The sequence below is a fragment of the Paroedura picta genome, chromosome 2 (genome assembly GCF_049243985.1).
Source record: "Paroedura picta isolate Pp20150507F chromosome 2, Ppicta_v3.0, whole genome shotgun sequence".
Taxonomy (NCBI): Eukaryota; Metazoa; Chordata; class Lepidosauria; order Squamata; family Gekkonidae; genus Paroedura; species Paroedura picta.
In genome coordinates, this window is record NC_135370.1 from 126,603,449 (window position 1) to 126,629,318 (window position 25,870).

The following is a 25,870-nucleotide window of genomic DNA, read 5'->3' on the forward strand; positions in this document are numbered from 1 at the left end:
AACATTGTCTCCAATAACATGGTAGGGAGCAGACAAGCAGAGAGGCCAAAAAACATGAAACTTAATTTTCACAGAGTCCTCGAATGAAAGGTCTTCCTGAGTTTTCACTTGCAAAGAAGGGATTCTCCCAGCTCCCTGGGGTCTGGGACCTTGACCTGCTAGCTAAAACATTTTGGCCCAAACTGGTTTGTATGTTTGCTTCTTTGGCTGACATTTCATTTAGTTTTATTCCCTGTGCTCTGGGAAAGCAACCATTCCAAATCTCGTCGGCAAACAAACCTCATTATCACAGGGAGCTCAGAAAAACCTAAACCATAAGGTGCTGGACATAACTATGTTTATACTTGTAACTTACAGAGGCCTTTATTAACATATAAATTGGGGTGGGATTAAAACAGGCAAAAAGATCTAGTCTGTATGTGAAGAGCTGTCAATGCCCTTTTCAAATAATTTTCTAGGGTGAAGGACAACTTTCCATGAGCTTATTGCAGTAAGAAGGGCTCAAGAGGATGGGAAACTTCGGTAAACAAAAGAACTTAGAAGAACAGAAGTGGATAGAAGGGTTGCTTCTCTACTCTGATTACATCAGGTAATCCTGTTGGAGAGAAAACTTTCTTTCAAAACAAGGATGGGTTGTTCAGGCGAACAGAAATAGGGTTATTTACAACTTTAACAAGGAGTGTAAACCCACCTCTGAGGGTTTAACTGCATGTTACATACAAACACGTACTAAAGCCTTTTCTTTTTTTAGAACAGCAGTTTTGGAGGAGGCAGTTGACAGCTAAGGAGCAGTAGGGGAGGGATACTTAATACTTTTCTGACTTCCTGCTCACTGCCCCCTTTCCAAGGTTGCTTCTCTAGCCTTGTATCAAAAGTCACGCTTAGCTTCTCCAATATATGGTGAAGGGGGTAGGTGAGAATGTTTGGAAGAGACAACAGGCAGGAAAAGGGCTCAGAACACCCTCACCTTACCACTTCTTTGCTCTCCATCAGTCCCTTCTGAATCTGCTTTTCTTAAAAACCTCCAATGAGTCTGCAATTGAACTGAGACTTAAACTCAGACTTCACATGCCCAAGTATGAGCCTATATTCCAATGAGCATTTACTTGAGACTAGTTCCCATTGATACAATTGACCTTACACAGGTGTTTTCTCTCAGGACACAAAAGATTCCTTTGAATCCCTCTTAATTTTTTTCAAAAACGAATGAAAAGTTATCTTCCCACTGGCTCCAAAGGAAGGCCTGGAAGCACAGTAGGAATGGGATGGGAAGTCTGACCTAGGATTGTGAATAATTTTCTTAGCCAGCATGGGAATATGGTGAAGTCCAGCTGAGGTGCTGAATTGGTTTAGGGATAGGGCTTCGTTACACCTGCTGCGTTTTCTCTGCTCTAGGACTTGATAAATCTCCTTCTCTTCACTGGACCTTCAGCCTTCCTTTCCACGGCAAGGCACACACACAAGAAGGTCCTTTCATCTTGCCATATCCCCCTGCTGATTAATGTGAGGCAGTGTTCCCACGTAGGCAAAGGCAACAGTATGTCGGCCGTGTAATTAGGAGCCGGATAATGAATGCTTAGAGGCTATTCAGCCAGCACTCCCACCTCCCTGCCGACCCAGGCTGTTTCTCAGCTGTGAAGCCAAGTGGAAGAAAGGGTGGCACAAATCCTATTGGCCCTGTGCTTGATTGTGTTGGAAAGCAGAGCCTCATTCTGCATGGAAAAAAAGGGGGCGGTGGGGGGAGAGCTGGACAAATGGATCTCTTTTAATACTGTAGGGCCAAACTTTCAGTTGTTGTTTTTAATGTGCTTGACCTTGTAGCCACAGTAGCTCTAAACATGTACATCCACCTTGTGCATTTTGTTTTGTTTTGTTTTGTTACAGATCATTAGGAGAAGCCATCATAAGCACAAGGCTCTGCCTTCTCAGTAACCCGGGGCAAAAATGCTGCTGCTTCATAGGCTTTGAAATGTGGGAAACAAGCCAGAGATACAATGGGGTTATTCTTTTTATGGGGCTTTACAGTTACACCGCCGTTCGTTGTCCAATTAGTAGTTGTAAAGGATTCTTTCCTTTTCTCCAGCCCTCTGTGCTCACAGAAGGAAAATAATAATCCATTGGTGTAAATGCTGCTACCCTGGGTTGGCCAGATGTCTGAGAGAAACACAGCTCTGAAAGAAGTTGCAAGTTTGAGTTTAGTCCAGACGATTCTACTGCCAGACTTTCCTCTTTAGTCCACATAACTAGAGTTTCCAAGATGCTTTCTAATGCATTTGTTAATTTAAAAAAATCACTCTTGAGTATGTAATGAATCTCAAGTATCCTGTTTACATGCATTTAAATGTGAGTGCAATCTCTGATTCAGTCGTTCTATGACTGGACAGGGCTGAGCAAGTGATTTGGAATTTGAACACCGGATGTGAACTGATACATAGTTATTCCAAGCAGAAAGATCCTTGAGTTGTTCACAGGGAAAAAATAACCAAGAACCTGTGCTGAAGGCTCGCTATGCTATGGTATGGGTGCTGCAGATGGGGACCTGCATACACAGCTTTTAAAAAATATATATCTTGGCTTCCAAATTGGAGTAATGTTACTGAGAGCATCCACATTACATTACTTTCCAGACTTCTGCATTCCAGATTTTCCCATATTTTGTGCCCATCTTTCCCAAACCTGGCTTGGTATAATCCTACCTGCAAGAGGGCACCCATGCACATTTGTATGCCATCTGAACAGGATGATTCAATATAGCAATTACCTTTTTGTTTTTAAAAGGCAGTGTTTGTATAGGAGGAGAGTGGTAGCCACAAGGATGTAACTGAGGAATATGCATAGGAAAACCCCACTTGGAATCTCTGTTGCCACTACAAATTTGCAGTGGCAATAAATTCACAATGAAGAATCACTGCTCTGTGGATGTTGAGAGGATATTCCAGTGATTACACCAGAAGAGAGATGAAGGACGGTGTGGTGCTTACTTTTCAGACTAGGATCTGGGAGACCCAGGGCCATTCCACACAACCGCCAATGTAGCCAAATGTAAGAGCTATCATAAAGCGCTACTATTAATAGCGGCAGGTCTCAGCTGTTTCTAGCAGAAAAAGGCTCTCCCACTAGCGCTGTTTTCGTTACCCACATGTTTCCAGTCTTGCCTGAATCGCTACAAATTTGTGGCGTTTCTGCCGGCCTCTGGCCATCAATCAAACTGAAGAGGCAATGAAATTGATATCTTAGTGCCACCAAAAACCCCTTTTCCCTTTAAATGTTTCTTAAAAACCCAAAAATACAAGTGGCAACAAATATGTGTTTACTCATTGCTCCATAGAGAGACGTCTTTCGGTTTCTCTTCCCAAAACATTCCTTTATCAGGCAAAACATGCCACGCTCACGTGTATTCATTGACACACGTTTCCATTTTTAAGAACCTCTTTTTTTTCAAGCAATGACTGTGGGTGATGGCACTTGGGAAGTTTTAATACATTTGAAGAAAGGTGCTTTCTGTTTGGCACTGCTGCATTAGTTGTCCAGGAACTTCGGTTAAAGAAGTCGTGTGCTTGCATGTTCGTTACTATCAGTGGCTTGAAGGGGGGGAAAAGCCTTCCCCATCTCCTGAAAGCTTGGGGGCGGGAGCAAACCTTCTTCCTAAAAAAAATAGCGTTACACAACAGTTAGACTTCAGCAACATTAGCGCTGTGTGGAATGGCCTCCAGATTCCCAAATCCTGATTCTACCATGAAGTTCTCTGGATGATCTTGGACCAATCTCGTCTCATAAGGTTGTTGTGAGGTTAAAATGGAAGAAGTGGGAAGATATATGCCAAACTCAGCTCCTTAGGAGAAAGGTGGGATGAAAATGGTCTAAATAAACAGTGTCATTAAAAAAACACAACACAATAGCATTAAAGTTCTATTAAAGTCAATGGAACTTTAGGCCAGAGACTACTTTCAGACCAGTTTCAGAATATTGCATGGTTGAATTGCTTTCCTATAAAAGTTTGTGTCAGTCTTTTCTTTGCAGTGTTAACCCCACCCCAGTCCTTTCTTGTCTGTATTGAATGTCTAGTGTTGAAGGAATTATTCTTGGGGGTTGGAACGTTTGCTCATCATATGTGCTCACCACCACTTTAGTCTGCTGTATTAAGAGGCATTATGCTGCTGCTGGCTTTGAATAGCCGAAGTAGTCCAGTGGTTCCATAATATGTTTCCACATATTGTACATTTGTTTTGCTTAATATTTTTCTGTTCTTAAAACCAACAACAGTCAACTACTTTTTAAAAACAAAAGAGCAGCAATTCAGCAAGTCCTTTGCCTTGTGTGCTGTGATGCCCAGTGTTGTGTGCCATCTCTACTTGGGGCTTCCAGGCTGCAAGAGCAGAGCAGAGCAGAGTCTAGCATGTCCCTGACCTGTCCAGGGGGACGACACAGAAGATCTTTTGTTGTATTTGTTTATACAGTGACTCACTCTGTAGTAACTGTGTTAAAGTCCACTTAGAAATAAAGAGAACAAAAGGCCTCCTGTTAGTACTGGACATTTGCCTCTTAAGATATCACCGAAAAGATCTTTTTTTAAAACTGCAGCAGGATGCAGGAAGCCACAAGCTTATGGGAACATAGCAGTGCTTTGGAAAGGAAAACACAGCCTCCGACTTTCATCTACAGACTTCTCTCTTCGTTTTTCCCCCCAGCCTCTTTACCGCCTGCTGGAACCGAAAGAATCTGAACTCCACATTTCCATACCTCATGGGCTCCTGAAGAGAAAGGAAAAACATAGCAGAGCTTGGATCCACCGATGCTGCAAACCTCGGAAACTGAGAGAGGCCGTTGCTTTGTATGGCCTATTGGGATTTTTGCCTTTTTGCACATTTATATTGTTGTATACTTACGTCCAAATCCCAAAACCTCTTAGTGCACAAAAAATTATTTTATGCAATTAAAAGTCATCACCGCTAAATTCCACTATCGCTGAAGAAATATTGATGGCCTTAATTGATCCTAATGTATAGGTCTGCAGATCTCAGAAAGCTTTCTGCAAGGGCTCCCATAAGGAGGAAATAACTCTGGAAATATTAATCTAATAATTAGATTTATAGGCCACCTTCCTCCAAGGACTCAAACCCCATAAAGACTCCAATCTCCTAAAACCAAGTCTATCCCCAAAATACCAAGTTGGCAAATATTTGTATCCTGTTTGCCTACAAGTTTTGAATAGTGGCTAAATTTCCATATTTGTTGTTTCCCGTTAAGACACTTAGGTTGGCATCTAGAGTCCATTCATGGGGATACAGAATATTAGTTAAACTCTTATTTCCCAACCTGAGCCTCTGCCGTCACTTTTCTAGACCTTAGGAGAGGGAGAGATTTCCCTTTGTTCAGTCCATATAGTGATTTCTTTGGGTGCTTGGCTTATACCTAGTAAAGCTCCTAAAATTGTATTTGTTTTCTATTTTGACTGTCAGAGACAGTTGGAGTTTGTTGTAATTCCAAATTTCTGCTATAAAGTCAAAGAGAACACGTAAGAGGACAGGTTTGTGTTATTTAAAGAATACCCAGAAGTTTGCCTTTTACTTTTATTGTCCTGGTGAGGCAGAAAGTAGCATTTGGGGGTGCTATGCATAGGGCTTTGCAACAGAAAAGGCTAGAAATACTCTTTGCCTGTGAGAGTGGGCTTGGATTTGCTTTTGAAATTCTTCTCTTTTTCTTTTCTCAAGGATCTCTGGAGTTTGGGGTATGATATTTAATAAGTACAAATTTGAAGGGGGGGTTGGGAACTAGGGCAGGGGGAATCTTCAAATCTGTTGAGTGCCAAAGGTGACCCACCTTAACTTGTAGCAGCAGTGGCCAGTGTCTGTGCAGAGCCATAGGGTCTCTCTGACCCCAGTCTACAGCTTCCCACATGAGCATGCTGCACACAGTTAAGTCTTGCCAGGGAAAGCAAATGGGTCCACAGCCCCCACAGTGTGAGAGCCTCTGTTCTTCATTATGCCCACTGGAAATAGAGTACATATGTAAATAACCAATCATAGGATGACTGGAGCTCTGACCTTCAATTCACCATTACCACAGTCTTTTTTTTTTTAATGTGCATTTGTGTGTACCATTCGCCATCTGAAAATAGCTGCAGAAGGCAGAAGGCAGGGAGAGCGGCGGAGGAAGAGGAGGAGAACCGGGCTGCGGAGACAGAGCCCATCGTGGAGGCCGAGGTGCGGGCGACCATCGCGAAAGGCAGGGCCAAGTCGGCGCCGGGCCCAGATGGTCTGCCCTACGCCTTCTACGAGGCGTGCCCACATACACAATCGCGGCCGTCCGGGACATCAGCGCCTGCCTCATCCCGGTGGACGCAGCGTGGCGAACGGCGGGAGGACGGGGGCCGCCGTGCTGTAAGCGGCCATCCGAAGACAGCAACACCTGAAGCCCTACGCGTGGCACCTAGCGGCCCACCACAAACAACAGCCGGACACGTACCCGGCATATTTGGCCACCGCGGTGAAGAGGCAACTCAAGGACGCCCGCGGCAGGCGGTCCGAGAAGCGGCGGTGGCGCCGTCGCCGTCGCCGCTCTTGCCGCCGCCGGGCCGGGCCCTCAGGCTGCGGGACCGCACGGTGCCGTTCGCCCTGTGGGAGGACCGCTGGCGGGCCTACCATCACCTGCTATGCAGAGGCCACCTGCCCCCACTCGCCGTGCCACAGCCGCGCTGAAGGGCGACGGCCGACGGAGACGGCGCGGCACTTTGTGCTGGAGTGCCCCGTGTTGGCCGCCGTGTGGCAAGAACTCGAAGCTGCCTGGGGAGTACGCGGCCTGGCACGCCAAGCCCCGGAAGCCATCTTCTCCGGCAAAGCCGGAGGGCCGCTAGCAGGGTGGGTAGCGAGAGTGGCAGGATGGAACCCCCCGGCCCCGGAATCCCTGCGCCTCGTCAATCTCATGGTCACCGCGCAACTCCGCAGAATGTGGCGCATGCACCTCAACCAGCAGACCACGGCGACCCACAGCGCAGCAGCCGGCACACCAAGCCGAACGGACTGGTACTGGACGGCCGAGTGCACTGCGGCGACCGCCCGCCGATGGGTGGCGGTGCTGGCTGTGATGCTCCAAACTGGCAACAACATACAACACACAACACTCCATGGGGAGGGACGCGGGAGGGCAGGGACACGGGGGACACATGCATGGGGAGAAGGCCGAAGGCAGAAGGACTACCTTCAGGAACACAGTAGTGACTGAGGGAGCAGGACATGCTGATGTTGCCCACACTACTAGAAACAGCCTAGATGTTTAACCACTCCTGCGGAGCGGCTAAAATAAAGCAGTAGGAGTTAAAGGGGAGGAGATGGCGGGCTCTGTCTGTGATAAAAACTCGGAGGGCCCAATCCGAGTGTTACTCGATAGGCAAGCATTCGCACGGCTCCCCATTGGTTAACCCTAGCCCTAACCCTAACACTAACTGGACTCCTTCAGGAACACAGTAGTGACTGAGGGAGGGGGAAATGCCGATGTTCCTCACACTACCAGAAACAGCCTAGATGTTTAACCACTCCTGCGGAGCAGATAAAACAAAGCAGTAAGGGCTAAAGGGGAGGAGATATGGTGGGCTCTGTCTGTGATAAAAACTCGGAGGGCCCAATCCAAGTGTCACTCGAGGGGCAAGCATTCGCATGGATCCTCATTGGCTAACTGTAAACCTAACCCTAACCGGACTCCTTCAGCAACACAGTGGTAACTGAGGGAGTGGTAACTGAGGGAGGGGGACGTGCTGATTTGCATGGCTCCTCATTGGCTAACCCTAACCCTAACATTAACCCTAACCCTAACTGGACTCCTTCAGCAACACAGTGGTGACTGAGGGAGACATGCCGATGTTGCCCACACTACCAGAAACAGCCTAGATGTTTAACCACTCCTGTGGACCTGATAAAATAAAGCAGTAAGGGCTAAAGGGGAGGAGATATGGCGGGCTCTGTCCGTGATAAAAACTCGGAGGGCCCAATCCAAGTGTCACTCAAGGGGCAAGCATTCGCATGGCTCCCCATTGGTTAACCCTAACCCTAACCCTAACTGGACGCCTTCAGGAACACAGTGGTGACTGAGGGAGGGGGACATGCCGATGTTGCCCACACTACCAGAAAAAGCCTAGATGTTTAACCACTCCTGCGGAGCTGATAAAATAAAGCAGTAAGGGCTAAAGGGGAGGAGATATGGCGGGCTTTGTCCGTGATAAAAACTCGGAGGGCCCAATCCAAGTGTCATTCGAGGGGCAAGTATTCGCATGGCTCCTCATTGGCTAACCCCAACCCTAACCGGACACCTTCAGGAACACAGTGGTGACTGAGGGAGGGGGACATGCCGATGTTGCCCACACTACCAGAAACAGCCTAGATGTTTAACCACTCCTGCGGAGCGGATATAATAAAGCAGTAAGGGCTAAAAGGGAGGAGATATGGCGGGCTCTGTCCCTTATAAAAACTCGGAGGGCCCATTCCGAGTGTCCCCCGAGGGGCAAGCATTCGCATGGCTCCTCATTGGCTAACCCCAACCCTAACCGGACACCTTCAGGAACACAGTGGTGACTGAGGTAGGGGGATATGCCGATGTTGCCCACACTACCAGAAAAAGCCTAGATGTTTAACCACTCCTGCGGAGCGGATAAAATAAAGCAGTAAGGGCTAAAAGGGAGGAGATATGGTGGGCTCTGCCCGTGATAAAAACTCGGAGGGCCCATTCCGAGTGTCACTCAAGGGGCAAGCATTCGCATGGCTCCCCATTGGCTAACCCTAACCCTAACCGGACTCCTTCAGGAACACAGTGGTAACTTAGGGAGGGGGACATGCCGATCTTGCCCATACTACCAGAAACAGCCTAGATGTTTAACCACTCCTGCGGAGCGGATATAATAAAGCAGTAAGGGCTAAAGGGCCCAATCCGAGTGTCATTCGAGGAGCAAGCATTCGCATGGCTCCTCATTGGCTAACCCTAACCCTAACCGGACTCCTTCAGCAACACAGTGGTGACTGAGGTAGGGGGACATGCCAATGTTGCCCACACTACCAGAAACAGCCTAGATGTTTAACCACTCCTGCGGAGCGGATATAATAAAGCAGTAAGGGCTAAAGGGCCCAATCCGAGTGTCATTCGAGGAGCAAGCATTCGCATGGCTCCTCATTGGCTAACCCTAACCCTAACCGGACTCCTTCAGCAACACAGTGGTGACTGAGGTAGGGGGACATGCCGATGTTGCCCACACTACCAGAAAAAGCCTAGATGTTTAACCACTCCTGCGGAGCGGATAAAATAAAGCAGTAAGGGCTAAAAGGGAGGAGATATGGTGGGCTCTGCCCGTGATAAAAACTCGGAGGGCCCATTCCGAGTGTCAGTCAAGGGGCAAGCATTCGCATGGCTCCCCATTGGCTAACCCTAACCCTAACCGGACTCCTTCAGGAACACAGTGGTAACTTAGGGAGGGGGACATGCCGATCTTGCCCACACTACCAGAAACAGCCTAGATGTTTAACCACTCCTGCGGAGCGGATATAATAAAGCAGTAAGGGCTAAAGGGCCCAATCCGAGTGTCATTCGAGGAGCAAGCATTTGCATGGCTCCTCATTGGCTAACCCTAATCCTAACCGGACTCCTTCAGCAACACAGTGGTGACTGAGGTAGGGTGACATGCCGATGTTGCCCACACTACCAGAAACAGCCTAGATGTTTAACCACTCCTGCGGAGCGGATAAAATAAAGCAGTAAGGGCTACAGGGGAGGAGATCTGGCGGGCTCTGCCTGTGATAAAAACTCGGAGGGCCCATTCCGAGTGTCAGTCACGGGGCAAGCATTCGCATGGCTCCCCATTGGCTAACCCTAACCCTAAGTGGACTCCTTCAGGAACACAGTGGTAACTTAGGGAGGGGGACATGCCGATGTTGCCCACACTACCAGAAACAGCCTAGATGTTTAACCACTCCTGCGGAGCGGATAAAACAAAGCAGTAATGGCTAAAGGGGAGGAGATATGGCTCTGTCCGTGATAAAAACTCAGAGGGCCCAATCCGAGTGTCATTCGAGGGGCAAGCATTTGCATCGCTCCTCATTGGCTAACCCTAAACCTAACCCTAACCGGACTCCTTCAGGAACACAGTAGTGACTGAGGGAGGGGGACATGCCGATGTTGCCCACACTACCAGAAACAGCCTAGATGTTTAACCACTCCTGCGGAGCGGATAAAACAAAGCAGTAATGGCTAAAGGGGAGGAGATATGGCTCTGTCCGTGATAAAAACTCGGAGCGCCCAATCCGAGTGTCACTCGAGGGGCAAGATTTCGCACGGCTCCCCATTGGTTAACCCTAACCCTAACCCTGGATGCTGGCAGAAGGAAGCCGGCTGTCGAGAGCAGGAAGCCATTTTGTCTCTGTGGCTCAGACCGTTAGAAGGCCAATCTTAGCTGTCCTGCCAGGGCTGTACACAAACACTAATGGATTTTATTTTCATTTGTTCCACAGGCCCCCAAGCCCCAACATATGTTCACTACCGTAACAAATCTGTATTAGCCAATTTTAGTGGATTTCAAACACAACCTTTCTTCTCACTGAGAGTTTTAAAGTTTCCAGAGTTTTTTTAGTGTATTCTTCAATTGTTCTGCAAAACTACAGAATAGCTCCAGGGTGAAATTCTAAAACAGAAAATATTATAAGATCTCTTGTATGTAAAGACAGCAATCATCCTATCTGCATCTTGATTTCTTATTTTAGGTATCAGAAGGGACTCTCTCGTTATATTTTTGGCTTTGTAGAGGGCATGTTTTAAAATTTTTACTGAATAACCTCTGTCTGCCAGTTGTTTCATAACTATATTGGCCTCCTTTAAAAAGTCCAAGTAAACACTGCAGTTCCTTCTGATCCTTAGCAATAAGGAAAATGGTAAATTCTTTTTTAGGTGGAAAGGATGAAAACTATCTGCAGCTAGGTAGGAATTGACATCTGTAGGTTTTTTGTATAGTCCTGTTTCAATTCCTATGCCATCCCTATTAAGCACTACATCTAGGAAATTTATACTGGATGCATTAAATTGCATTTCAGATTTGATGGTATCATGGTTTGAATTTGCATACTTCTTAAACTGCATCAGCTCCGTTTTAGAGCCGGTCCAGAGAATGAAAATGTCATCCAAAAATCTCTTGTACATAGCTATATGTCTTTTGTATGGATTTTCATCCTGAAAAAAATATTTATTCTCAAAGCTGTCCATGAATATGTTCGCTAACTCCGGAGCAAACTTGCAGCCCATTGCTGTACCTGAGAATTGCCAAAAATAATTATTTTCAAATTGGAAATTTTTTTTCTTGTGGACACACAAAAAATGTTCACAGTGCAAGTAGATTCAAGCAATATGGCCATGGGGGCGGTGATTTTACAGAAAGGGGCTGATGGGCGCTTGCATCCGGTAGCCCATATTTCCAAAAAATTTTCATGACCGGAAAAGAATTGGGCAATTTGGGAATAGGAGGTGGCAGCAGTAAAACTAGCTTTGTCGACCTGGCGACATTGGTTGGAAGGGTCAGCCTTGCCTTTCAAGATCTGGACAGACCATAAAAATCTGCAGGCTTTGAAACAACCCCGCACTCTCTCAGCAAAACAAATGCACTGGGCTGAGTTTTTCTCCCGATCTTCAACTTCACCCTCAAGCATTTTCCAGGCAAAATGAATTTTTTGGCTGATGCGCTCTCGTACCTCCCACAGTATGAGTGCAAGAAAGAGCCATTGGTGTATACAGTGCTAAGTCCCTCCCAATTGGGCCTGGTCGCAGTGACACGCAGTAAAGCCAAATGAGGGGCTCCCACCCCTGGGGGATGGATTCAGAAAGATGTCACTACAGATCCAGAATGTGCCCGCCTTCAGGAATTGTTGCAGGAGAAGGAGGGGTTGTTTTGCAGTTGGAGAAACTGTATGTGCCTGTAGCAGCTAGAAAAGATGTTTTAAAACTGTGCCATGATTCCAAGTCTGTGGGACACTTTGGGTTTGTGAAAACCTTGCATCTGGTGTGCAGACACTACTGCTGGCCCTCTTTGCACTCTGATGTGGAAAAATATGCGCAAGGTTGCACGATTGGCTTATCTTCCGGGGGCGGGGGGACAAACAAAAAGCAGTGTTGCAGCCGTTGCCTACTTCCTCGGCTCTCTGGAAAAAGATCTCCACGGACTTTATGTCGGATCTGCCCCCTAGTAATCTGGGTGGTAGTGGATGTGTTTTCAAAGCAGGCTCACGTCATCCCCTGTGCTGGGTTGCCATCTGCAGCCAAATTAGCCTCTCTTTTTGTGGAAAACATGTACAAACTAAATGGTTTACCGGAACGTTGTTTGTCCAACAGAGGCTCTCAATATGTCGCCACATTTTGGCGGGAGCTTTTGGGGCTGCTGGGGGTGGAACAGGCCCTCACTTCAGGATATCACCCGGAGACAAACGGCCAGACACAAAGAGTGAACCAAATTCTGGAACAGTATTTGCGCTGCTTCATAAACCATCAGCAGTCAGACTGGTTGGCCCTCCTGCCTTTGGCTGAATTTGCCCATAATAATGGGGCGCATTCTTCCACTGGAGTGTCCCCTTTTAAAGTGGTGTATGGGACTGATTTAACTGCAGTGCCCACTTGGGTACCCTCTGAGGATTGTACCTAAAAGAATGGGCCGCTAGCATAGCCGCTATCTGGCCCCTTATTGTTGACAACTTGGAGAAAGCTAAACGGGACTATAAGAAACAGGCTGATAAAAATAGACAGGCTGCGCCTGAGTGGGCTGTGGGGGACTTGGCATATCTGTCTACAAAAAATCTTCGCTGTCAACAGTAAGTTGGGGCCCAAGTTTGTGGGTCCTTTTAAAGTTGTATGTCTTATAAATCCTGTGATTGTGGAACTTGCCTTGCCTAAAACTTATAGACATGTTCATCCTGTTTTCCATTCCAGCTTGCTGAAGAAAGCCCTGCCTCCGAATAATTGGCACCCTGCTTCTGCTGCTCCTATTCCTGTGTTTGTGGATAAAGACACACATTATGAAGTGAATCAAACATTGGACTCTCATTGGCATAGAGGAAAGCTCCAATACTGAGTGGACTGGAAGGAATTTCCTATGGGGGATCGAGAGTGGCCCTTTAGCCCTTTAGCCCTTTAGCCCTTTAGCCCTTTAGCCCTTTAGCCCTTTAGCCCTTTAGCCCTTTAGCCCTTTAGCCCTTTAGCCCTTTAGCCCTCAAAGACACACAGGAAAGATTATCAGGTTGCCACATATTCCACCAAAACTTTCAAACATTATCAGGTTGCTACAGATTCCACCATAACATTCAAACATTATCAGGTTGCTACAGATTCCACCATAACTTTCAAACATTATCAGGTTGCTACAGATTCCACCATAACTTTCAAACATTATCAGGTTGCTACAGATTCCACCATAACTTTATTAATATGGTACATTATCAAACTTCTGATTCACAAATGATTGCCTTTTTCTGTTTTATACATTTCATTGTTTAACATCAACATCAGCTTTGAACAAATCAAAGAAATACCGGAAAGATTATCAGGTTGCTACAGATTCCACCATAACATTATATTGTACATTATCAATCTGCTTCTTCACAAAAGCCAAATACCGGTGCCAATGTTTCTGAAATTTTTCTGGCGGTCTTTTTTTTATGGAGCTTGTCAATTTTGCCATCTTACTCAGTTCGCCAATTTTGGCAAGCCAGCCAGTATATCCCAGTGTGTTTTCTTGCTTCCAGTTCTATGTTATTATACCAGCAGTGGTTGTACCATAGAAAAACAACTTCTTTTGTTCTGGTTTCTCAGAGCTGCTGGAGCACCCTTTTGTCAGAAAGCAAGACAGTATTGGGAGAATATACTTGTGGAATTTAAAAAATGTTAAATTTTAATTTTGAAAAAACCCCAGAGTTATTTCTATTGAACCTTTTGGAGGGCAGGGTCCACAAAGATCATAGAGTTTTATTTATATATGCTACTTCTGCAGCCAGAATTGTTTTGGCTTCTAAATGGAAGAGCCCTGATATTCCCTCAACTGAAGAGTGGTTAAGAAAACTAGCGGACTATGCTGAAGTTGCCAAATTGCCATCTACAAAGATCCCGATCTTGGAAAATATGCAAAGCAATGGACATTGTTTTGGAATTATATGAAAAAAACTATCCAGACTTTGCAAAGATTTGTAAAATTTAACATAGCAACAGCAGGTTCTAAGCATAGTTATGTCACAGATTTAGGTTTATTATTTCATTTGTTAGGACTAGGAGAGAAGTCTTGAATGCATATTTGTATTTATTTGTGATTGAATGTTAGATTGATGAATTTATGGATTAGTGATGGGTATGGATATTTTGTTTGATATCACAATAAAATATTTGAATTGGAAGAAAAGAAAAGAAAAAGAAAAACAACTCCTTTCTGTCTGGTTTCTCAGAGCCCTTTTGCTTCCATATGTGCCTCAGGGATTTCCTCATGAGGGCCTCCTGGTAAGGCTGTCCCTTCTAGAACCTGCTCCTGTAACACAGACCCTCCATAAAGCCCCAAAAGATCCCCCCCCCTTGGGCTTATGCTGTAAATCAGTGGTTCCTAACCTCCCTAATGCTGTTATCCTCTAATACAGTTCCTCATGTTGTGGTGATCCCCAACCATAAAATTATGCAACTGTTCTTTCACAAAAATCAAACCGAAACTGACCAATGGCGTGAAGATTCATTGTTCATCATTGTGTATAAATTGTTTTTTTCTGGGGTTTCTCAATTCAGTTCTGCCTCTTGTCCTGCCAAGCTGCAACACCACCTGGAGCGCCTGGTGGGAGACTGTGCTGCGCTGGGGACTCTGCTAGAAGACGACGATGACAGCTAAGACGAAGAGTTGGTTCTTATATTCTCTACCTGAAAGAGGTTCATAGTGGCTTGCAGTTGCCTTCCCTTTCCCTTCCCACAACAGACACCCTGTGAGGTGGGGGAGGCTAAGAGAGCCCTGATAACACTGATTGGTCAGAACAACTTTATCAGCGCTGTGGCGGGCCCAACGTCACCCAGCTGGCTTTTCTCAACTTTTTACCATTGAAATATTTTACCTTGAAATACTCTTCAGCCTTTGACAAACCCCAGAAGTGGAATCTCCAGGGATGCCAATCTCTAGGTGGGACTTGGAGAATCCCTACTATGAAAGCTCCTCTCCAGACTACAGAGATCAGCTCCCCTGGAGGAAAGGGCTGCTTGGGATGGGGGGGGGGGCTATGTAGCACTCCCTTCTACAGACAAACACACACACAGAGAATACGGAAGGGAAAAGCATTCCTTCCTTCTCAAATAGCAAACCTTATTAACCACAAAATCACCTTTTCATGTAGGAAATATCTAAGTGTCTCCCACCTTGGATTGCTTTTAGAAACCATGGCTAGAAGGCCTATATTTAAAGGGAAAGAATGCCATAGCAGTCAATGAGCAAGTCAAAAAAGACAACATCGTCCTGCAATAGCTTCTTCTGCCTGTGCTCTCTTTCAAGCAATGGCAATTTGTACAGCTTGGTGTAGTGGTTAAGAGCAGCAGCTTCTAATGTGGTAACCTGGATTTTATTCCCTTCTCTATATGCTGGGTGACCTTGGGCTAGTCACAGTCTTGTTAGAAACTGTTCTCACTGAGTAGTTTCTCTCAGAGCTCTCTCAGCCTCACCTACCTCACAGTGTGTCTGTTGTAGAGAGAGGATGGGAAGGCTATCCTAAGCCACTCTGAGACTCCTTTGGCCATTGAAAAGCAGGGTATAAAAGCCAACTCTTCTTCTACTGGGAAGGTACTACCACATGACCTCATGGCATTTCTTTGCCCCATTTATAGTTTCCCCATCTTTCATGCCATTGGTCTCAAATTTGCTTTGTTGTGGTGGTCTTAGAAAGACTGCATCAAGACCAAGGTGGTATCTATATTGAAAGGGAAACTCTACATCTTCCCAGTCCCATCCACATCATCATTAATTTCCCTGCTGCAATTGCCTGTGATGGTTACCCCCAAAGCATTCCACCCTTCTCAGACTGCACATTGCAAACCTCACATTACTTACTCATGAATAAGCATTCCCAGGGCAGAGGCTTTTCGTGGCTGCCCTGGGGCCCAAAGGGTCATCAGGGAGCTGTTTCTGAGCCTCCCACATCCTCCACCTCCAGAAGGCACACAGGAGACAGCTTACTTTCCCCATGTCCTCTGAGTTGAAACAGGCCAGGAGGTCAGGGCAACTTACCAGCAACAGGGCATGCTCTGTTCCTCCTCTTCTACCCATCAAACTTCTGAAACCTGCAGGAAGTTGGAGGCAGAGAGGTGCTCCCTCCTGACTGGCTTTATAGTACCAGGGAGGACTAATCAGGTAGGCAATTCGAACTGATTGCCCCTCATTGGCAGAGTGCAATTTGAGCTGATTGCCCCTCATTGGCAGAGTGCTCTCTATCTATAGGTGGGATGACCTCAGGGAGAGTCAACCAGGTAGGGAGTGAGTTGTCAATGTGAGTTTTTATTATGTTTAATGATGATGATGATGATCTGTGGAGTTCCAGCAATTCTTTTCAAGTTTTACAGATACAAACATACATACAGAAAGAGAACAATGACCCAGGCTTCCTACCAAGTGTAGCTTCTCCACTGCTTTATTCAACAATACCTAAGTACTGAAAGGAACTCTGACTCTTTAGTCCCTAGAGGCAGAGGCTGACACTTTTATTTTTATTTTGTTTATTTAGATTTTGGTAATTCAGATTTATTTAGACTATGCTAAGGTGACCAGATTGTCCCACTTTTGGAGGGACATCTGGGGGCACCTGGCAAATTGTACTTATGTTGAAATTTTAAAAAATATATACTACAATACTATTTTTGCGTTCTATGCATTCTATGAAACTTTTTGTTGCTTCATATAGACCAAATTTTTAATCAAGAACCCCCCCCCACCCATCAATGGTGTCCCCCTTTACCAATGTTGAAATCTGGTCACCTTAGCCTATGCACAAATGTAGGCAAAGGCCTCTGTTGTCCTTACTGGATTTATATGCAGCTTTTGATTCAGTAGGGAATTTTAGGGACTTTCAGAGAAAGGTCTCCCATCTGTACTGTTCTAAGCTCATGGACTTCAAATGATTTGGAAGAGTCTAACTCTTCTTAGGATGGCAGTGTTTATGTACCAATGTACTAAAAGGACTAGCTTGGACCATTTTTTACCAAGAGATAAATGATTTCCCATAGGGAATACATGACTGCCCATAGGGAATATATACTTGCCTATAGGGAATAATGGGGAGCACAATTGCCTATAGGAAACAATGGAAGAAGTACTTCCCCATAGGAAACAAGGCAAAGCATAAGACACAAGGCAAAGCACGCCTGCCCATAGGGAATAAAGGAAAGCACACCTGTCCATAGGACATAAGACATAAGGCAAAGCATGCCTGCCCATAGGGAATAATGCAAACCACAGCTGCCCATAGGGAATAATGGGAAGGATGCCTGCCGCCTGCCCATAGGGAATAATGGGAAGCGTGCCTGACCATAGGGAATAATGGAAAGTGTGCTTGTCCACAAGGAATAAAGCTTTCTGAAAGAGAATTATTCAGAACATACTTGCCCTTTGAACATTATATGGATCACATTTGACTGAAAAACTGTGAGACATCTTTTGGAGAAATTAACAAAAGTAACCCTCTGAAAATCTCTATTGTTCTCTGATTCCTTTTTCAGCAGGCAGAGTTTTTTTTAGAAGAAGAAGAAGAAGAAGAGTTGGTTCTTATATGCCGCTTTTCCCTACCCGAAGGAGGCTCAAAGCGGCTTACAGTCGCCTTCCCATTCCTCTCCCCACAACAGACACCCTGTGGGGTGGGTGAGGCTGAGAGAGCCCTGATATCCCTGCTCGGTCAGAACAGTTTTATCAGTGCTGTGGCGAGCCCAAGGTCACCCGGTTGGCTGCATGTGGGGGAGTGCAGAATCGAACCCGGCATGCCAGATTAGAAGTCCGCACTCCTAACCACGACACCAAACTGGCTCTCAAACTGGTTTAGAACCTAGTGGGTCTTTTGGAGTATCATGGTAAATTTGCTGTGTACTATTATGAATGTGTTGGAATTTTTGGAAAATTCAATGGCCACAGGATTGGAAAAGGTCAGTTTACATTCCAATCCCAAAGAAGAGCAATGCCAAAGAATGTTCAAACTACCGCACCATTGCACTCATTTCTCATGCTAGCCAAGTTATGCTCAAAATTTTTACAAGCTAGGCTCCAGCAATATGTGGACCGAGAACTTCCAGAAGTACAGGCAGGATTTCGAAGAGGCAGAGGAACTAGAGATCAAATTGCCAACATACACTGGATCATGGAGAAAGCTAGGGAGTACCAGAAGAACGTCTACTTCTGCTTCATTGACTATGCTAAAGCCTTTGATTCTGTGGAGCACAACAAATTGTGGCAAGTTCTTAAAGAAATGGGAATACGAGAGCATCTTATTTGTCTCTTGAGAAACTTATATGCAGGTCAAGAAGCAACAGAGAGGACCGGGCATGGAATCACTGATTGGTTCAAAATTGAGAAAGAAGTTCGGGAAGGCTGTATACTGTCATCTTGCCTATTTAACTTGTATACGAAGCACATCATGAGAAAGGCGGGATTAGAGGAGTCACAAATTGGGATCAAGATTGCAGGGAGAAATATCAACAACCTCAGATATGAAGATGATACCACTCTAATGGCAGAAAGTGAAGACGAACTAAAGAGCCTGTTGATGTGGGTGAAGGAGGAGAGTGCAAACGCTGGCTTGCAACTCAACATCAAGAAAACAAAGATCATGGCTATGGTATTCCCAGTTGCAATGTATGGCTGCGAAAGTTGGACCATAAGGAAGGCCGAGCGTCAAAGAATTGAGGCTTTTGAACTCTGGTGCTGGAGAAGACTCTTGCGAGTCCCTTGGACTGCAAGGTGAACAAACCGGTCAGTCCTAGAGGAGATCAGCCCTGACTGCTCGTTAGAAGGCCAGATCCTGAAGATGAAACAAATACTTTGGCCACCTTATGAGAAGGAAGGACTCCCTGGAGAAGAGCCTAATGCTGGGAGCGATCGAGGGCAAAAGAAGAAGGAGACGACAGAGTATGAGGTGGCTGGATGGAGTCACTGAAACAGTAGGTGCAAACTTAAATGGACTCCAGGGAATGGTAGAGGACAGGAAGGCCTGGAGGATCATTGTCCATGGGGTCACGATGGGTTGGACACGACTTCGCACCTAAGAACAACAACAACTATGAATTTGGTTATAGCACAATATTGAAATGTACTGATGTTTTGATATGGTCCCTCAAGTTTTTATTTCTTTCTTTAAATGTATACACCCCATTCTGTGCTTGAACGCACTCATAAGTCCCACAATACATTACAATGTTTTAATGCAATACATTAAAATACAGTTTAAATAATTTAAAAATCAATTCTCAAACTTCCGCCCATGGGTGTAGAACCCTGAACCCAGTGTGGGGGTGTGATACTGGAGGACAATGTAATGTTGATGTTTTGATGTTTTTTGGACTCAACCATAGGCCTGGTGGAAGAGCCCTTTTTTGCAGTCCCCACGGAATGCATCCACCAGGGAGCTCATTCCACCAGGCAGGAGCCAAGGCTGAAAAGTCCCTGGCTGTGATTGAGGCCAGTCAAATTTGTCTGGGGTTGAGAACCACTGGCCTGTTTACACTGGTTGAGTGCAAGGCCCTTCTAGGGACATATTCAGTTAGGCAGTTCCATAGCTACACAGAGCCTGGGCTGTGCATGGCCTTTAAGGTTAAAAACAGCACCTTAAACTTGACCCAGAATACAATTGGTAACAAATGCAGTTGCCGGACGACAGGTTGGATATGAACCCTCCAAGGGATCATACTCAGAACCTGGGCTGATGCAATTTGCACCAATTGCAGTTTCCAGATCAGGGATAAGGTTAACAGCCTAGAGCAGAAGTCTAGTCTGGAGTTGACCATCACATAGATCTTGGTGGCCATTTGTTCCTGGGCCAGATAGTAGTTTTACTTGGCAACTATGGAAAAATTTCAGCCGAGTTACTTTTGTGACCCAGAGGAATCCATGGTCACTCCTAGGCCTAGGTGTAAGATGCACGGAGCTTTTATTGCACTTCCAGGTCGATTCAGTCCCTGCCTTCTACACGGAATGCGATTTCCGTTTTGAATTGGGGTGATTTAAATATTCCCTCTGCAACAGAAATGATTGATCCAGAGTGACCCTACCTTTTCTTTGCGATTTCTTGGAGTGCTTTTAACTCTGGATAAATTAAAAATCGCATTCCTAAAACGTGCAGCTGTTTGCGTTTCCCCGAACTAAAAGCTGCTGAGCCTCCAATTGGTAAGGGAGTCCGTTCAAATGCTTCCGGTTACGAAACTTTCCTCCCAAGATGTATTGTTTCTCTTTGTTTCCCTCTGGAATTTGTTTCCCTCTGGATTTGCCTCTTCTCTGAGAAACTGCTGTCTAGCTGGCTTTCGTTTTTCTTTTTTAATGAACGTTACTGCAAACTCAGGGAGGGAAGGGGAGGGGAAGGGAGGGGGTGGCGTTTACTTTCCAGTGTCTGCAATTTAGACAAGCCTCCTATTTCAAAAGGACGGCTGCAAGCTTTCCCTGCTGGTATTAGCATGAGAAAGAAAGCACCAGGAGCCGGCTCCCAGCTCCCCTCCCCCCCTCCCCCCCCCCCCCCCCGAGCCGCCAGCTGATTCTCCACCGGCAGTCAAACGGCCTCCCCGAATCAAGTGCAGAGCACTTTCTGTTTCAAATCGGGGGGAAATAATCAGGAAGACCCGAGCTCAAATCAATCTGAATTCAACAGGACTAAATAAAGTAAGTGCAGATTCAGCCCTAGCCTGCACACAATAGATATTGCACTTTCAATGCACTTTGGAAGTAGATTTTCCACTTCCGCACAGGAAAATCCAGCTGCGAAAGCACATTGAAAGTGCATTATCTTTTGTATGCAGACTAGGCCCTAGATTCTTGACAAAATGTACCCTGTCCAAACTGGGAAGGCAGAATTCCTCATCAAGCCCTTTCCTTCCAAGCCAGAAGGCCTCTGTCTTCAAAGGGTACAATTTTAGGAAACTTTGTCTGAGCCATTCTGTCACAGCCTCTAGACACCCAATCAACAACACAGGGGTTGAACAGGCCACTCATCAACAAACAGAGCTGGGTGTCATCTGCATATTGATGGCACCCAAGCCTGTATCCCCAAACCAGCTGAGCTAGAGTGTGCATAGAGATGTTGAAGAACACCGAGGAGAGAATTACACCCTGTAGAACCCCACACCAGAGACTAAAGTAGCAAGATTGTTCCCCCTCAATAGCTTCCCTCTCTCTTCAGCCATGTTGAAAGCCATTTCAAGGCTGTCCCCCATATCCCAGCATCAATGAGGCAGCAAGCAAGAAGCTCATGATCTGCAGCATGCTTTCTCAACCAGAGGTTCATGAAACCCTGGGGGGGGGGGGTTGAGAGCCCTGGAAGGCTTTCCGAAATGAGTGGGAGTCAATTAATGTTTATATATTTTTTATTTTGTTAAACATTTATCAAGTGATATGACCATATATTGTCATGTCAACCCTCTCCCCCCTCCCCAAGTTACCAATGATGGGCCTGGAGGGGGGTTGGGAAGGGAAGGGTCCCTGTGTGGGTGTATACACAGCTATGTTCTGCATGAACGTGTCACTTCTGGGGTTTCTCAAAGCCTGAAGAATGTTTCAGGGGATTCTCAATGGTAAAAAGGATGAGAAAGGCTGATCTACAGTATCAAACACTGCTGTAAGTTCAAGCAATACAAGCAGAGTCAACTCTCCTCTGTCTAGCTGTTGTTGTTGGTCATCCAGGGAGTCCCCGCTGCCGAAGGACACACCGCCGCGTCCCACAAGGCAGCCTACGGCCAAACATCTCAACGGAAAAGCCTCGGGGAAGGGGCTGGGCAGCGTCTGGGGAAGGGCCTGGCCGCCGTCCTCGGCCACGGACTTCCACCTCCACCCGCAGCGCGCAGAGAGGCGCAGAGAGCCCACCCGCGACGAAGTCCGTGCTGCCTTCCCGCAGCCGGACCCCCGAGCCCAAGCAGCAGCGGCAGCAGCAGCGGCGGCAGCGCCGTCCCCCAAGCCAGCCAACCGACGCCCGCGACGAAGTCCAAGCTGCCTTCCTGCAGCCGGACCCCCGAGCCCAAGCAGCAGCATCAGCAGCAGCAGTGGCAGCGCCGTCCCCCAAGCCAGCCAACAGAGCAACAAAAGCTACAAAAAGCCTCAGGGAACGGCCTGGCCAGCAGCCACTTCTACAGGGCCGCGTCTCCTCTCTGCTGCCCGCCCAACTCGCTCCTCCTCCTCCACCCACGGCGCGCCGAGAGGGGCGCACAATACCAACACCCACAACAACACTCACCTTCCGCTGGTCCTCCTGCTCCCTGTCCCTCTCTTCCCTGGGCCCTTGCATACACGCCGCCGACCTGCGCACCCTGCGCGCAGCCCGGTATGCCAGCCAAATGAACCAGGCATGCGCGGACTCACGCGCATGCCTGGTTACTCATGCTGACGCCCCCCCAACACCCCACCCCCCTGCTCCACCATGCATGCCCTGACTCCCCAGCATGCGTCCTTCCCTTCCCTTACCCAAAGCCCCCCCCTCCAAGCCGCGCGTCTTCACTGCCTGCCTCCAGGAGCTTCCTCCCAACGTCTCAGGTAGGACGCACTCGCCCTATGCCCCTTTTTACGCCCATTTTTATAAATGGGCTTATTTACTAGTCTTAGAATATTATGATAAAAGCACAGACAAAGAAGCAGCAATAATATTTGCTGACACTGAGAAGGCATTTGATAATATTTCTTGGATGTTTATGAAAAAAATATTGCACAAGAGAGATTTAGGAGGAAATTTTATTCGAAGTATAGACGCCATATATTCAGAGCAATGGGGAAGATTACAAATCAATAATGAATACACCAAGAAATGTCAAATTAAGAAAGGGACGCGTCAAGGGTGTCCGCTGTCTCCGCTATTGTTTATTTTAGTTTTGTAAACCTTATGTGAAGCTATTAGGTTAGATGATAGAATAAAAGGCCCTACAATAAGAAAACATTCTTATAAACTTTGTGGATTTGCCGATGACCTAGTCTTCTTTCTAGAAGACCCCACTGAGAAAATTTTACCATTGATGGAACAAATTGAGAAGTTTGGACAAGTTGCAGGCTTTAAAATAAACAAATCAAAAACTAGAATGTTGACCAAAAATATGACTGATCAAGCAAAAAATGTTTTATCAAAAAAATCAGGTTTCGAAATTGTTAAAAAAGTTAAATACTTAGGCATTTACATTTCCTGTCAGAAGACTTTATTTCAAGGTAATTATCTCAAGATCTGGTCCTCTATTTAAAAAAAAGATTTACAGAAACGGTCAAGGCTAGATTTGTCTTTATTGGGGCGAATTGCAACTATCAAAATGAACCTACTTCCAAAATTAATATTTTTGTTTTAAACATTACCAGTATTCATCCCCATAAAATACTTTAAAATATGGCAAAATGATATTCAAGATTTTATTTGGAAACGGATAAAACCCAGGATTAGATTTAAACTGTTAACAGATGATAAAGTTAGAGGTGGTTTTTCCCTTCCAAATCTTCAACTTTACCATGAAGCAGCATTATTGACATGGATAAAGGAATGGTGTTTTCTGAAAGATACTAGATTGTTGAAACTAGAAGGTTTTAATAAACGATTTAGTTGGCACCAATATATCTGGCATGATAAAGATGTTATACATAAAGAATTTAAGGACCATTGTATAAGAAGAAACTTAATAACAGTCTGGAAGAGATATAAAAACAGGATAGAACCTTATACCCCACTATGGCTCTCTCTGGAAGAAATGTCAAGACTATGGGGATTAAAGGAAACCACTAATTGGTATACCTATAGGGAATTGATTTATATTGATGGAAAAACTGTAAAACTGAAATCAAGAGAAGACCTTTCAGATCATAGGATAGATTGGTTTTTATATTATCAAATGGCAGAATTGTTTAAAACACAAAGAAAAGGGTTTCAATATACAAAAATCTAGATTTCAGAAAGAAATATTTGAACAGGAGGGTAAAGAAATTTCAAAAATCTACAAGCAGCTGTTAGAATGGAATATGGAAGACGAAAAAGTCAAAGAAGTAATGATTTCTTGGGCTAGGGATTTTGGCAACATGGTGAGTTTTGACACTCGGGAAAGGTTATGGAAGTTTGATATGCGATTCACCCCTTGCTACTCTATTATAGAGAATATTTATAAAATGATTTACCATTGGCATCTTACTCCAGTTAAGTTAGCTAAAAGGAATAAAAAATAGGAGACAAATGTTGGAAATGTAAACAGGAGAGGGGTGACTTTTTTCACATGTGGTGGGAATGTAAGAAAGCAAGACAGTATTGGGAGAATATACTTGTGGAATTTTAAAAAAAATTGTTAAAATTTAATTTTGAAAAAAACCCAAAGTTATTTCTATTGAACCTTTTGGAGGGCAGGGTCCACAAAGATCATAGAGTTTTATTTATGTCTGCTACTTCTGCAGCCAGAATTGTTTTTGCTTCTAAATGGAAGAGCCCTGATATTCCCTCAACTGAAGAGTGGTTAAGAAAACTGGCGGACTATGCTGAAGTTGCCAAATTGTCTGCCATCTACAAAGATCCCGATCTTGGAAAATATACAAAGCAATGGACATTGTTTTGGAATTATATGAAAAAAACTATCCAGACTTTGCGAAGACTTGTAAAATTTAACATATCAACAGCAGGTTTTAAGCATAGTTATGTCACAGATTTAGGTTTACTATTTCATTTGTTAGGACTAGGAGAGAAGTCTTGAATGTATATTTGTATTTATTTGTGATTGAATGTTAGATTGATGAATTTATGGATTAGTGATAGGTATGGATATTTTGTTTGATATCACAATAAAATATTTGAATTGGGGGAAAAAAAAGAACAAGCCCCAACATAGAGCAGTAAAAAAGTCACAGTCCCCCACAGGTGAGAGTTCTAGGTCTTCTCCCCCGCCGACTCCACAAAGCTCAGGAAACACTTTACAATCCCCCACAAGAACGAGTTTTAGTTCTGCTCCCAAGGGTACGAAGAAACAGGTACTGGTAATTGGGGATTCCCTGCTAAGAGTTGTAGAGGCCAAAGTGTGTAGACCAGACTTGTTGTCTTGAGAGGTCTGCTGCCTACCTGGTGCACACATCAGGGATGTGACAGAACGGCTGGACAGGCTCATCAAGCTTACAGATCATTACCCCTTCCTTCTCATCCATGTAGGAACAAATAATACTGCCCAGCAGAACATGGAAAATATTTTTAAAGACTTTGTGCATCTGGGGGAAAAGGTAAAGGACCTGGGGGAACAGGCTGTGTTTTCATCAGTCCTTCCTGTAAGTGGCCGAGGCATAGGAAGAGAGAGAAAAATTATGCAAGTAAATGACTGGCTACATCAGTGGTGTCGACGGGAACAATTTGGATTTCTGGATCATGGTCAACGATGTCAATATGAGGGGCTATTATCAGGAGATGGTGTGTACCTCACAAGGGATGGAAGAAGTATTTTTTGAGAGAACCCTTGCACACCTGGTGAAGAGGGCTTTAAACTAGACACAAAGGGGGAGTGAGACATAAATTCAGAACTTGATGGCATGAGAAGATCTCAAATCTACAGGGAATGTTACATAAGCAAGGAACTACAAAAACATAACACAACACGGGGAACAGGAATGGTGGCCTAGGATCACTGTTGGAACAGTCCACAAATACATTGTTTCTTTAAATGAAACGAAGTCTTCTGG

At 45.3% G+C, this 25,870-nt stretch overlaps 1 protein-coding gene across 15 annotated transcripts in view; it reads left to right on the forward strand.

Annotated features, from left to right (window-relative positions):
- RAD51B (RAD51 paralog B) overlaps positions 1-25,870 on the forward strand; it is a 502,805-nt gene that overhangs the window by 279,035 nt on the left and 197,900 nt on the right. For 2 of the 15 annotated variants that reach the window (XR_013228396.1, XR_013228397.1), the window contains 2 exons: positions 459-589; positions 4,689-12,921. The exons of 9 other annotated variants lie outside the window; for them this stretch is intronic. Coding sequence is in view for 4 of the 6 variants with exons in the window: in XM_077322537.1 (XP_077178652.1) it covers positions 4,689-4,723 (35 nt within the window). In the remaining 2 variants the exon portion in view is untranslated. Of the gene's footprint in view, positions 1-458; positions 590-4,688; positions 12,922-12,942; positions 14,389-25,870 lie in introns of those variants that run through there. 4 more of the 15 variants (XM_077322537.1, XM_077322547.1, XM_077322539.1 and 1 more) reach the window with 3 other exon arrangements.